The sequence below is a fragment of the Choloepus didactylus genome, chromosome 13, assembly GCF_015220235.1.
Source record: "Choloepus didactylus isolate mChoDid1 chromosome 13, mChoDid1.pri, whole genome shotgun sequence".
Lineage (NCBI taxonomy): Eukaryota > Metazoa > Chordata > Mammalia > Pilosa > Megalonychidae > Choloepus > Choloepus didactylus.
Genome location: NC_051319.1, coordinates 35,327,512 through 35,342,551, shown reverse-complemented (window position 1 = coordinate 35,342,551; position 15,040 = coordinate 35,327,512). Strand labels below are relative to the sequence as shown.

General features: G+C 41.2%; 1 protein-coding gene across 1 annotated transcript in view; it reads left to right on the top strand.

The window, feature by feature from the left end:
* Positions 1 to 8,859, top strand: part of LIX1 (limb and CNS expressed 1) — a 63,534-nt gene extending 54,675 nt beyond the window's left edge. Inside the window, exons 5-6 of the mRNA XM_037801674.1 lie at positions 6,286 to 6,363; positions 8,142 to 8,859. Coding sequence (XP_037657602.1) covers positions 6,286 to 6,363; positions 8,142 to 8,429 — 366 coding nt within the window. The 3' untranslated portion in view covers positions 8,430 to 8,859. The remainder of the gene's footprint in view (positions 1 to 6,285; positions 6,364 to 8,141) is intronic.
* Positions 8,860 to 15,040: the final 6,181 nt, after the last annotated feature.

Genomic DNA, 15,040 nt, shown 5'->3' with positions numbered 1-15,040 from the left:
ACCACACCTACCCGCAGGAGTACCCAGGACTTGTGTCGGCTCCGTGGCTCTGAGCACAGGCTCCGGATTCAGTTGGCTGCACCTGGCCTGGCTCTCCATCTTGCCCCCAGATCTGTTTCCTCATCTGTAAATCAAGGAGAATAATAGCACCGACCTCATGGTGACCCTGTGAGAACTAAATGGGACAATGTAGAAGGAGCCCAGAATAGTGCATGGCACATGCTAAAAGCTCAGTGAAAATTAACAACTGCCATCCCTGTATTTCCGAGGAAAGGCCATTTGACTTGGAGTGCCAGGGGCTGCCTATGAATTTCCTAGACAAGTTTAACCTGAAGGCTTCGAGCAAGCACAGGGTAGCCAGCTCCCCAGCACACAATGCTTCAGGGCCACTACTGTAGAATACAAGGGTAGAACTGTAGAGGGTCCATTTTTTTAAATTACAATTTAAAATCAGAGGAAAAAAAATAAAAAGGAGGAACATGGCATAAAAGAGAGAACATATACTTTTTAAATCACGCAACCCTGAGTATGAAATCTGTTCCACCACTTGCCTGTGAACTTAGCTATGCTGAGACAGTTTTCTCATCGCTAAAATAGGAAAATGAATAGGGTTTTTGTGAGACGTAAATAAGATGACATTTGTAAAACATCTAACATAGTACATTCCCCAGGGAGGAACCTCAATTATTTTAATTCTCCCTGTCAAAAGAATATTGTACTTCTTTTATTCTAGAATGAGCACGTCCTGCTCCCAGTACACAGTAACTCGTATGTGATTTCAGAGCTAATATCAGAAAATCAGGAATGATTTTGAATGTGATTGGTTTAGTCTGCCAAAGATGGGGAAAGTGAGATTAAAAAAAAAAATCCTTAAAATTCCTTCCTTCCGAATATTATAAAAGTCTCTACTCAGCCTTCTTTTAGTAATCCTTTAATCGCCTTGCTGCGGGCTGTGTGTTTTCTGTGTAGTCTATGTAGTAACATATTTAAATATGTGAAATAATCATTTGAATTATACTGTGGAAATGCTTCATAAATTCCCATAAATGAGGCTGGGTGCAGGATGGGGGGCAAAGAAAGAAGATGTGAGGGTAGGGAAAGTCCACAGCCCTTCCCTGAGCAGGGAGGCAGGTAACCCAGGAGGAGAGCAGCGGGAGCACACCCTGCTTCCTTCTGCCAGCTCTAGGTGGCCTGCTGGGACCCAGCACATTCCTTCGTGGTCTGCCTTAAACCCCTCAGCTTGTGGCTGCACATAATGGGAACTGACGGCAGACCTGGGTGGTTTCTGCCGCCGCCACGGCAATTCTCTACCCCTGGTGGGTAATAGACGTGTGTTTGTATCTGGCTGTGGACGACTGTTCATGACAGGAAAACAAGGCTGGGGTCTCCTGACTGCCCGCGGGGCTCCTGGGAGCCTGCCAGTGCGCAGAAAGAAACAGGAGCGGGATCTGTGTACCTTCACGTCGCCCGAGGGCAGCGGGGATGCCTGTTTTGAGGTCGCCTTGCCATGGTAAAAACTGCGTGATATTTGGGGGTTGGGTTAGGGGTAGCACTAGTCACTGAGTATTGTCAAGGTCACATTCAAGGCAGACTTTGACTGAAGCTGGTTTGTACGTTTGTTTTGAAGCCTAATGCACTCCAAGGAAGAGTTGTTTATTTACATCTTTGCTAAATTCTCCAGGTCGCCTTTTAAAACTTCATCCCATAAACAAATTTCCCCTTAAATCCATTCCCTTGGGTGGGGAGATGGTGCCCACCTGTTTTTCAATTTCTCGATTTCCAGTGTTTGTTTTTCTTGTTTCTGATGAAGCACAGACCCAAGTCAGTCTCCCAGACACAGTTACAGGGAGAAGTGGTGCACAGTCCCCCCCGCCCCCCCAAAGTAGCTGTAAAGCCAAACATTGTTTCTCATAGGAGGCAACACCAGGAAGCAGTGGCCTGACAGAGTCCAGTTACTGTTGGTTTAAACTGAGTGAATGACAAAGTGAGACAGGAAGGCTGTTAGAATGAAAGCTGCAACTGCAGTTTTCCCTGAAGAGAAAGAAAACACAGGGCTCCATGTGCCATTCGATTTTACATTTACCCCAACTGATCAGGACCGGCTATATAATTCACGGGGCCCAGGGCACTATGAAAATGCAGGGTCCTTTGTTCACCATTGTTAAGAGTTTCAAAACAGCAACAGCAGAGTGTGAAACCAGGCATGGGGCTCCCGCATGCCTGCTCAGATAGAATGCAGGGAAGCCAGCCCCCAGCCCGCCGCGTTCCTGATACGGACTCAGGAGCACAGCCTGGGCTAGGGTGAGGCCTTTGTGTTACACAAGAGAAGAACAAAACGCTTGGTGATGGAACAGAAATTTAGATAAGCCAGAGTGGGCAGGGAAGATGACTCTCCCTTCTGAGGCAAAACCAGCTTGAGTCTCTTTGGGGAGGTTTTGGAGAGAGAGATATTGTCAAGAGGCACAGGTCGTTTCTGGTTCTGGTCACAGCAGAATGGTGGATTCTGAAGTCGTAGGGGCGTGGCTGGGTGTAGTGATAGGAGTTTATCTGGGAAGTGGGGTGGGGGGGCGGCGGGTATAGATAAGAATGAGAAATTGGAGACCTTAGAGGCAGAAGAGTACATTTCTAAGACAACACTTGCCCAGAAGGAATTAAGGGGAACTGGGATTAGACAAGCTACTTAGAGAACCCTGAAAGCAGCAGACTGTTTCTCAAATTAGGTGGCAAGGACACAGGGCAAGGCAAAAGGGATCCTGGAAGCCACAGCACAAACCCAGTATATCTTCCTGGGTTGTCAAATTTACATTAGGATTTTGGGGGGATCAGGAGAAGTAATTGGCTACTATTTTTTTTTTTTTTTTAAATGTATGTATCATAGAAAAGAACATGAAATTTAAATGGGTTTTTTTTTAGGTGGTAGTTATTTTTATTTCACTATCAGGAGGAAGATGGGAGTTAGAAAGGAGGTGAACACTGGGCAGGCTCAGGCTTCCTCCAGGGGCAGCATTCAGGCCATCGGGGCCTCAGGGTCTGCCAGGGGCACAGTCCTGGCTCCCATGACAGGCAAGCAAGTGGGCGGCTCTGGAAGCCCTTCTCAGAGCCTGCGAGGAGCTGGTCAGTCCACAGGCAATGAGTATCATGCTATGGCTTGCAGGGGATGGATGAACAAGGAAATACCATGCATTCCTCACAGCCAACAGAGTAGGTCTTCCTGAAGCCCTGACACTGAGCAGAGCTCAAACTGCCCCAGGGGGCCACAAAGCTGCAGGTAGTGATGTGCAAATCTCCCTTCTACAGTCGTCCTGCGATGAGAAACTCCTCACTGCGGTTCTGGGACCTGTGGAACTATCCACAGACAATCTCCAAGGCGGGGGTATGGACACACCAGATATCACCCCTGAGGTGTTGAACCCTTTAAACATCTTGGTCATCTTGATCTCATATCGCTGCTGTAAGGTTACTTCTGTGGTCACCACGAACTTGGCCCTGATGATGAGGTCTGAGCTGCAGAAGGCTGTCTGCAGGTGGAGTGAGGCACAGGGGCAGGCTCTGCTGGGGGCTGTCAGCCACGGCAACGACAGGATGCCAGAGGCCAGGGGCATGAAGGGGACCATGATGTGTTCTTTGAAAGGAGTGGTAGGGGAGGTTAGGCGGCTCCCAGCCCAGCTGATCTGCCAGCCTGGGCAGCTCTCCTACCCCATCCTGCCCCAATGCCTCAAACGGATTCTTAACATAAAACATGAAACTACAAGAAATTTCTTATGTGCAAACATTGGCCCTCCTCTAACACCATAAAGACTGTTCCATGTCAAGACACAGAGACCGTTCCTATACATTGTTATGGCTGTGAAGTTCAGTGAGGTAGGTTGGGGGTGGGGGGGGATGGCACAAATTCACCGTACTTGGCCACTAGGGTTACTTTGGTGGGAAAGATTGAGAAGACAGCAGTGAGGGCTGGGATCAGGCAACATTTGGTTTACTGAACAAACTACTCCTACTTTTCCAAATTAGCATATTGATGAAAAAAGGCATGAGGTGGGCAGTTTCCTGGGCGTTGGCTACAACTAGGACCCAGGGCAGACAGCAGGGTCTCTGGGGAAGAAGGAAGAAGTCAGCTGGTTTCCATGGCCTGTTTTATTAATAATAATAAATGGTTCTGCTTTAACTGAGGTCACTGTAAGCGCTCAGGGTGTTTACTATGCTGTGGAATGCAGATTCCCAAACTGGATCTCAAATGGAAAAGAGAAAAAATTAAATTCTAATGGTAATCTTAGACTTGAGAATAATGCTAATTGCTTTTCTGATAATCATGTAATGTAAAATTTTACCAAATAATGTTAAGATGTCTGAATTCTAAGAGTGACTATGTGTCTCATAATTTTCATAATGAAAACTTTTTCCTTAGCACGCCAGAGGTAAGGACAATAATAAAGTCAATTTTTATGAATGGGCAATAGGACGTCTGTCTAAATGTTTTCATAACTATTTTCATTCCCAGGAAGTTCCTTAATCACATCGGGTTATTTTCCGATAATTGCGTGTTTGTGGTTTGTGCTATTAATCCACAATAGATGCCTCTATGACTAAAAACTCTATAAATGAAATGCAGACAACTTCAGTGGAAAACTGCTAGTTCAGATTAGGAAAATAAAGTGGGTTTATACACTTTAGCTTCATGTCAAGCAAGGAAAGGATAGCACTGATGGAAAGGTTCAGTGCTATGTTCAGACATTGCCACTGGATGTGGAAACTATGGTTGGGTTTTAAATGCAAAGCAAACTATCATCCATATTGTAAGGCATTTTCTTTACTGAATTCATAAACTTGAGTATCTTATAGTTTTTGTAGCTTGTCCTTTATATATTTTATGTATATATGTGTGTATTTATGTATTTATTTTTTGACATTTTAAACTTTTTACTTAAATTGTTTTAATATGTAATATGATTCAAAACTCCAAAAGTGCAAAAGAATGTCAGATGAAGGTCTCCCTCCCACTCCTGTCTCCCAGGCATTCCTTTTCCCTCCCCAGAAGCAATTAACGTTACCGGATTCTTTTGTTTCTTGCCAGGACTATTCTAGGCGGTTACAAGCCTGGAATATGTATATGGGGATCTTCTATTCTTTTTTACTCCAGTAGTAATATGCAGTACACACTGTTGCTTTTTTTAAACATATTTTATTGTGGAATATAACATATATACAGAAAAGTGATAATTTCAAAATACAGTTTAACAAGTATTTATAGAGCAAATTTCAAAGTATAATATGGGCTACAGTTCCACAACTGCAGGTATTTCCTTCTGGCTATTCTAATACACTAGAAGTTAAAAAGAAATATCTATATAGTGATTCAGTGATCATAATCATTTGTTGACTCCTAACTTCTCTGTTACAACTCCTCCCTCTCATTTGATCATTCTCTCAATCTTCAGGGATATTTGGACAATGACCATTGTAACTTTTCTGTGTTGAAAAGGGGTGTCAACATTATGGGGTAGGGAAATGCAACTGGTTGATGTTCTGGGAGACACTGGTACCTCTAAGTTTCAGGGCTTATCTGTCATAGGAACAATCTAGAGGTTTTAAGTTTCTGGAAAATAAAATTAGTAAGTAAAACTTTTGTAGAGTCTTTTCTTTAGGGTTTTCAGGAATACTGTTGGTTGGGGCTTGGCATACTGTAGCAATTTATATCTGGCTGATGCTTGCATAAGAGTAACCTCCAGAATGACCTCTCAACTCTATTTGAAATCTCTTAGCTAAGCTTTTATGTTTGTTTTGCTTTTGTTTTGTTTTGTTTTGTTTAACAACACATCATAGAGGTTGTTTATGTCAGAACCTGGAGAGTGTTCATAGAGATGCTATGCCACAGAGTATTCTGTATTGTGGATGTGTTACATTTTATTTACCCATTCCCCTAAAAAATGAATATTTAAGTTTTCCCAATGCCGGGCAATTTTAAAAGTGCTGGTACAGTTAAAGGCAACTTTTGGGTGTAAAATTGTTAGAGCATATATAGTTTTTATTTTAAAAGATATTTGTCAGTTTGTCATTTTATTGTGCAAGAAGTATGGATACAACAGGAGAGGGAAGGAAGAATGCTACAAAAGCCTGGGGACTCTGGTCTTTGAAAAGTCCTGGAATATTCTGACAATAAAGTACATTCTGTTTTTATGCTATTTTGAATTTCAGAGTTACACCCTACTCAGCTCTCATTGAGAGACTTTCTTTCATATTTCCGCTTTTCTGCTTTCAAGATCAGTGACAGGTGTTTGGGTTTTGTAGGAGCTGATGACCATTTTCCAACTATTGCACTGGAATGGAAGCCTAAAAGCCCTTCGTGAAACAAAGTGTTCCCGACAGGTGAGATTTTCCAGTTAAGAACTGGTTTGTGTGGTATGGACTAAGCAGATAATGGCTCGCCATGTTCCTAGGAGAGTTCCTTTGTTCAGATTTTTCCTATTTCAATTTGGCATCTTATTTATGAAGAGCAGAAGATACCATAAAGAAATATATACCAGAGTCCAGTAGAGACAGGAACCAACCGTATACACACACTAAGAAGAATCCTAGCTGGGTTCAGGACTGATTCCAATACGTGTACTGAATGGAGGGACCACGAAAACAGACTTAATTTCTAAGGCAAATGCTGCACCTACTTGACACATCTGGCCTGCCTACCTGCATAGAACTTGTCCCCTCTTACCCTTTCCAATGTAGAATGAAACTTGAGAATGCATTACTGAAGAGAGGTCAAGTTTTAGGGAGAGGATTTTTCCCACCCCCACCAAAAGTTCCCAAGGGGCAGCAGAAATTATTAGATAGGTGGACAAGCTGGCATTCAATCACTCCAATTTATTGGTTTGGATGCTTCTTCTTTATTTTTAGAAAACACAGCCTTACTATTTCTTTATTATCTGTGAGAAGCATCATTCCCCTTTTCTAATGTCAAAGGCAAAACTCCCTCCTGTGTATTTAACAGTTTTTGCCTGGTCCTCCAAGTTTAATCCTTTCTTTCTCCACCTTTAGAATTTGAAAGATGGCAATTTAAGTTGAGAATTTCCTAAAAGGCATTTATATGAGGAAGAAATCCTCAACTGGTCAGCAAGATGAGGGTGGACATAAGAGTATTCCATGTACTATAGCCCCAGGAGTTTTTAGTTGCTCTTTGCTTAGGAAGTCTGGCTTCCAAAATGTCAAAGATGGAAAAGAAATGAGTAGCTGATGATGACTGGCTATTTTTTTTTTCCTTTTCCTTTGATTTTATAAAAGGCCTTTGAAATATGCTGGGTTGGTTCTAAACACTTTTCCATGATTGTTTTTAATTTGTTAAGGTCATAAATAAATACCATATGTTCTTGAAAATAAAAATAAGCAAGGCATCCACTCCACACAATCATCTTAAAATATATCCATCAAACTTATATATGATGTTACAATGTATTGCATTTACTTCACATGGGAATTGGCAGGTAGTAACTCATTTTTAATTGTGTACAAAAGTAAGAGACACTATACCATGAGCGTACCATTCCTATATCAATAATAATAATGCCTACATTCTTTAACACATTTTAAAAGTTCTTTCTGTAGTTGCTGTGAGACATTTGGACTGTCATTTTCCTTGTGCTAAATAAGCTGACTCTCCTGGTTTCTAAGTCTTGACCTGAGGTATCCTTCACTAAAAACTTTCTGCTTACTACTTCTGCAATGAGTGTGACCCAAACCAATTCTGCGCAAGTCCCTCAGTGTAGTGAATTCCCTCACTCTGTCTTCCCATGGAGATAATGCTGAGCAGAAAGTTTCAATAAATAAATGAAATAATTGTTATAGGAATGCATTTCAAAGGAAGATTTGTATTATCTAGCGAGGTCAGAGCTTTGCTTTGTGCCACTCCTAGTGGCTGTGTTTTGAGTCAACCTGGAGTGAGGTGATTTTCTGTACCAGCTGAGCCCTTCTTTTCCTTTTAAGAAGCATGCCAGGGATTGGGCTTCAGTCTGCAAGCATCAGAGAGGTTTGGTTGTTGGTAGAACCCCTTGGACAGATGGGAGGAGTGAAGACAGGGGAGGCATGGAAGGCCGTAAGCGCGGTGCCTTTGCGGCTCTCTGCTTACCCTCTGGTCCTTGTTTCTCGGCTCCCAGGAAGTCATCTCCTACTACTCCCAGTACTCCCTGGATGAGAAGATGCGCAGCCACATGGCCCTGGACTGGATCATGAAGGAGCGGGAGGCACCAGGAATCCTCGCTCAAGAGCTGCGAATGGCCCTGAGGGAGTTGGAAGAAGCCAGGAAAGCAGGACAAGAACTCCGGTTTTACAAAGAGAAGAAGGAAATCTTGAGCTTAGCCCTGACTCAGATCTACAATGATCCCGACATTTCCGCCCCCGGTGATGACCAGCTGAGTCTCAGGGCCCTGTGTGGCTATCACTAGCTGAGGCCCGGTCCCAGGTGCCCCAAAGAGGGCAGAGGCTGGACTCGAGCATTAGGAAGCTCACTGAGGAAGGTTCTTCTGAGGGTTTAGCAGCTGTAGCTACTACCTGAAGGCTGTACTAAATCTCCCCACCCCTTCCCCTCACAGATTCTTAGATAGTAGGACTCTTACAAGACCATCTAGCTCGGCATTCCCATCAACACAATTTTCCATCACACTCTCAGTAGTTCCATCTCAGACTGAAAGGATTGTTCGAAAAATATTTTCCAGGCCTGGATCCAACCTACAGCTTGGTTGGCATGTGCCTTGTTAGATTATGTATGTTATTTCAAAGAATGGGCCAGTGCAGCAGCCCCTAAAAGAACAGCAGCTGGGACTGGGGGGAGCAGCATGCAGCAATTTAAAAATCACTTGGGATGAAATAAATGATATGGATTGCTTTTTGAAAAATAGACTAGGGTCTGAGTCTCTTCTTAAGTTTCATAAACTATGTGATAGCTTAAACTCTACTAGGTATAATTCAAAAATACAGTGGGGATTTTATCTGGACATCCCATTACCAAAGATCCTAAAGTGACAATAGGATGAGAATACTAAATAAATTTAATGTGGCTTAATAAATTATTGTAATAAATTTTTTTTAAAAAAAAATCATACTCTTCCATAATGGGGATAAATGTCACCTAGAATAGAACCCTCACTTTTATTCCTCAAGAATTAATATCCAATTTATATGACTCCCGCAGTTAAACATGTTCATTTTTAATTTGCAAATAGATAACTGATTTGTCTTAATTTTTGCCACCACAGACACATATCTACAATGAAGAGAATTACAGGGGTTTTAAAGGTTAAAACATTTTGACAAATCATTAGCATGTCACAAAGAGTGCTTGCATTTGATTAGTTTCTCACAAGTCAGAGAAAGAATCTTTAGTTGCCTTTCCTGTCGTTGAAGAACATAAGCAATCAATAGCAAAAATGTAGTGTTATTATAAAGTTGAATTACTGGAGTTCTTCTTTAAAGAAGGGATATGATATTCCCATCTCTATTTGAAAATGGCTTTGGGTCAATCAACTGATTAGATAATCAAAAGCAAACACACACACATTTTTAGATAGTTCCTAGTCATCAGACTTAGGAATGAGCGTAATAGCAATTGTAAGTTTTCATAGGTACATTCAGATCTATAACACAAAAAGGATTATTCTGCAATTAGTCCAATGATTCAAATTAAACATTTTTCTCAATTTTAAAAGTTGCCATTTCTTGTTTATAGAAATGCAGACTAATTCTCCTTAAAGCCAACCTCATACAGTTACATTAAGGTTTACAAAAATATGATATTTACAGTCATATCTAAATATGTAGAAAGGTAATTGACACTCTTTAAATCCTCATGAAAGTTATAATAAAATAATGTATTTTAGAATTAGCCTTACAATAATAGAAATTAACTTCGCATATTACATTTCTCACACCAGTGGAAAACTTAGCCATATATCTGCCCTACTCTAATATCTTGACAATATAGTAATATGAATCTTAGATTAATTTTATTTTAAAATATTGTTTTAACAAAAATCACACTCCCACCCATAATGAGGCTGAACATCTCCTAGAAGAGAACTTATTCCTCTATATTTCCAAAAGGGAATTAAAATTAATTTTTGTAAGTTGAATATATTTTTAAATTAAGGAAACTGTCTATTTAAAGTGATTTTTTTATAAAGTCAATACCTTTTACATTATCATTTTGAAAAAGTCACAGTCTCATGTTAAGTGTGATTAAAGTTGGTATACCTTTTCCTTTCTACATCTTGTTCTCAGTGACACACTGTCTTAAAGGGGACTTGAATGGAGGATTTTTTATTTAAATATATGGAACTCTGATCCTAACTTTTTTGGTTATAAATCCTTTGAAAATCTGACAAAAGCTAGGGACCTTGTCCCATAAAAATAGAGCTAAGAATATACATTCAAAATTATGAAAAAAGTTTCCAAGAGAGTATGCGGACTCCCCAGAGTCTACTATGATCTCCCAAGTGGTCCTTGGATCCCAAGCTAGGGACAGTTAACTTGGAGCATGCATACAGTCTCCTAAACTTCTAGCAGGGATCCAGCCTAGTTCAGACATGGCCCCAGGTATTCTAGTTCCAAGAAAAAGGTCAACACCTTTAAATACAGAACTGGACTGTATTTTAAGAAGAAATAGTTTAATTTTCACAAAATTGAAGCATGCCATATTATTAAAAACAAAAGAAGCTTATACTTGTCACCAAACATCAGTGAACATATCAGAATATTGCAGATTTAATAGTCATTTTTTTCTCTAATGTTCAGAATTTGTCCATTTTTTTCAAAAGCTATAGCCCACTCATACTTTTTGCTATTAAATTCATTCATCTATTTCTGGAAAAGGAGAAATAATCCAACCATAGATATTCCTGAAACTCTGTGCCTATAGCAAGTAGACCCCAAGAAATCTAATCACTGGGGCCTCAGGAGAAAGAGAAAAGAAAAACATAAAGTTTTAACACTTTCCTGTTTATTTGGGGAAAGATTTTGAAGCCAAAAGTATTGTTATAGTTAACTTTGTATCTAGCTGAGATGCTTTAGAGAATTCTGAATTTTATCATGTCATGCCTTCTTTCTTGCCAAAAGGCAAGAGAAGCCAGACTCAGAATATTTTCATTCTCCTTGACTGTGTTCACAAGTAAATACTATTCAAGATATCATCTCTTATATTGTTGATACTTTAAAAATCTGTTTTGCCTTGCAGAAATTCAAGATGTCTTCTATCACGAGCATCATGTTAAAGGGGTCATATTAAGATCATTTTTAGCCAGGATTCTGGGAAAACCAAAATCCTTTTCTTTACCACAGTGGTTCTCAACTTTGGCTGACATTAAAAACACCTAGAGAGCTTTTAAAAATCCCATATGCCCAGATTCAACCCAAAACAACTAAATCACACTCTATGAGAGGGGCCCAGGCATCAGTATTTTTTAAAACTCCCAGGTAGTTCCAATGTGCAACAAAGTTGAGAACCACTGCTCTATGGGGAAAAGTATTAGTTCAGAGGTCCATGGTCTAAGAAGTTGGAGTCATTACTCCACTTGGCCTTGATCCTCAAATGTTCAGTTCTTCTGAGCTAGGTAGGAGCAAATCATTTTGCTTGGGCAGGAGGGTCTCCTGGAGTACAGAGCCAAAGCACGCCACATGCACACACGCACACACACACACACATACACACACCTCATGAGCAGGAGAACCAGTCTGCCCCAGGATCTTGGGCTGTCTTTCAAATATGATGCATGAACCATCTGCACCAGATTCACCTGGAGTACTCATTGAAAAATGCAAGTTCCTGGGCCACACTCCAGACTCACTGACCAAATCTGTAGGTGAGGCCCAGGAATCTAGAGTAACTGCCATTTCAACTAGTGTTTCTGATCACTCTTCAATTTAAGAGCTTCTGACTTAAAGTTACCCCATGCATTCTTCACTGGGCAGAACAGCCCTGGCCCCAGCCTCTAGGAGAATGCATTGAAAGGAGGAAAGGAGAGAGGGGAAGGTTGCCTCTCTACCCTTCTAGAAGCTAGAGAGGCAGAGGGAGCAAAGAGTTGTTGCTGCCTTTTCCCTCCCGAAAGAATAGCTCCCGCCCTTTTATCACTTTGGCCCCAATCTCTGGTGTTACTTTTTTTTTTTAATTAAGATTTATTCACACACCATACAATCATCCAAAATATACAATCAATTGATCACATTACCATCATATAGTTGTGCATTCATCACCCCAATCTATTTTTTTAACATTTTCCTTGTACCAGAAAAAGTGATAATAATAATAAAGAAATAATAGTGAAAAAAGAACACCCAAATCACCCCCCGGCTCCTGCCCTATTGTTCCTTTAGTTTTTTGCCCTCATTTTTCTACTCATCCTTCCATAAACTGGATAAAAGGAGTGCGATCCACAGGGTCTGCAAAATCACCCTGTCACCCCTTGTAAGCTACATTGTCATACAATCGTCTTCAAGAATCAAGGCCACTGGGTTGGGGTTTGATAGTTTCAGGTATTTACTTCTAGCTATTCCAATACATTAAAACCTAAAAAGTGTTACCTATATAGTGCATAAGAATGTCCACCAGAGTGACCTCTCGACTCCATTCTGGCGTTACTTTTAACCCCTTTACCAGAAAGCATGAAAATCTCTACCTATTAGTGAGTGGTTAAAGTCACATCTTTAAATCTGACTTCACCCTTTAGCCCTTTTCTCCTTGGAACCAACTAGATGGTGGGAAAAGGAAACAGTTTCTTCCAAAAAGCTGTTGATACTCTAGTGATTGTTCACAAGTCAAAGTCCCTGACTGCTGTTTATAAGCAGTTCCCAATTTAAGCAGCAATTGTGTTCCACAAGACCACTTGTAAGTGTTAGTTGTTCAGCCCTGAAGATGCATTTTTCTATAGAAGCAAGGTCATAAGTGGGGGGTTTAAAGGGTGGTGACTCTCCCAGACAAGCCTGTATAAACAATAGGGTACTTAAAATATTGATCTATAGGCCCTCACATAGCTCTAGGATGTGAGTGTGCAGGGGCAAGGCAGAAATAGGGGCCACTGTGGGTTTAGGGAACAGCATTAAAAAAACCTCCCTGGGGTATATTTCTCACTTTCAGACTGGTTCTCTAATCAGTCCATTTATTTCCTCTTTTCCCCCCAGATATCAGCTTGCCAGTGCCCCTACTCACAGCCATCACCTGTTGCTTCTTCTTATCTTGGTTTCTCAACTTTTTGATTTACTGAAGAGTGGGTGCCATGTTCCTTTCTTTCCTACAAGGCCTTTTGAAAATTTCTGAGTAGGTACCACTAGAACCAGCAACATTTGTGTGACCTAAAAATGGCAGCCACCAAGCCTCTCTGCAGAGACGGTTTTCTCTAGGGCCTGTGGGGAAAGCAGAGCAGGACTGCATTGCACAGGTGGGCCAGGCTCCCTGTCCCACCCACCCCCTCAGGGTTCCTGTTCCTCTACGTACTTCTTTTACACAACATACGTACCCCATCCTTATTACAGCTGCCCCCAGGCCAGCCCCTGACGGTGGGTATCTGACTCAAAAATATTATCAACTGGACGGCCTCTCCCCTTCAGAAACTAAGAAACGTGGAAGGAATGTGCCAGTTTGAGCTGGGGCTGAGTTTGGAAGTGTGCTGTTTATGAGAGCTATGACCTACGCAAGTTGAAGTAATGAGGAGACGGGAGCCATGCGTAACAGAGGGCACCAGTTGGTAGAAAGAGAATTTGAGAGAGCAGATACAGAAGGAGGCAAAAGAGGTGGGTGAACATGAGGCCCATGCACCCTGCACTAAAGAAAGCTTGCCTTACTCATTTCAGAGAAAAACCACATTAAATTATTCTGGACTTCTCATTCTAAAGTTAGACTGAAAATTCTGACATGAGGAAGACCCACTTCAGGGGGACAGAACTGCCATCGAGTGCACTAGGTTTAACTTCCTAGCTGCTAAAACAAATGCCATACAGTGGGTTGGTTTAACAACAGCAATTAATGGACACAAGCTTTCAGAAGCCAGAAGGCTTGATTCCTACAAGGGTCTGTATCTTCCAGCTGCCATTCTTTGGGGTTCTTTGGCTTTTCTGTCACATGGCAATGCACATGGTGGCATATTCTCCTTTCTCTTCCGTTTCCGTTGATTTCCTGTTTCTGGCTGCTCCCCGTGGTTTCTCTTTCCATGTCCCATTTCCTTTGCCTATAAGGACTTTGGCCGTATTGGATTTAGGCCCACCCTCCTTCAGTTGGGCACACCTTAACTAATAACCTCTTCAAAGGTCCTAGTTCCAAATGGGCTTACCCCACAGGACCAGGGGTTGAAACCTGAACATGCCTGAGGCCTCTGAAGGAGACAGCACTCATTTATACGTAAGAGCTCTGTCATGTGCAGTAACCTAATCACTCATATCACCCTGCAGTCACACTTCATATGTCTTCAGTGTGCAGTAACCTAATCACTCATATTACCCTGCAGTCACACTTCATATGTCTTCAGTGCTGATGAATTGTCACTATGCAAATAAGTCAGGAAATTTCCTCTGGTCTATTTCTGGTGGGCCCTGGCTATCGTTATCAGTGGTTGCTAATGCTCCTTAATAGAAAAGAAAACAGTTCATCCCAACAACTGAAAACAGTTGTGGCAAAAGTGGACAGTTCAATAGCCTGGATAATTTATTAATTCCTATTTTTTACTGAGAAACTTGCAAACCTTAAGTATGTCTCTACTCTGGTCCATGAGTCAGAGACTATGGTCCATGAGTCAGACAATCATAAAATGATTTTTCGAAACAATTTATTCCAAGGCAATCCATTGTGTTTCTCCCAGATATTTCCATGTTTCCATGTCTTGATTTGTTAGATAATATCTGGAGGTAAATAGGCAATATTTGGTGCAAGAGTTCAGGTTTTCATATGGAAATTTTGAAAACACAGATGATCCAATGAAATTCCAGATTGCCAGGTGAAATGTCACTTTGAAACCATAATTAATTAAAACTAAAAAGTGGGAGATATTTTACCCTCTCAGTTAATCTTTCTCAAATG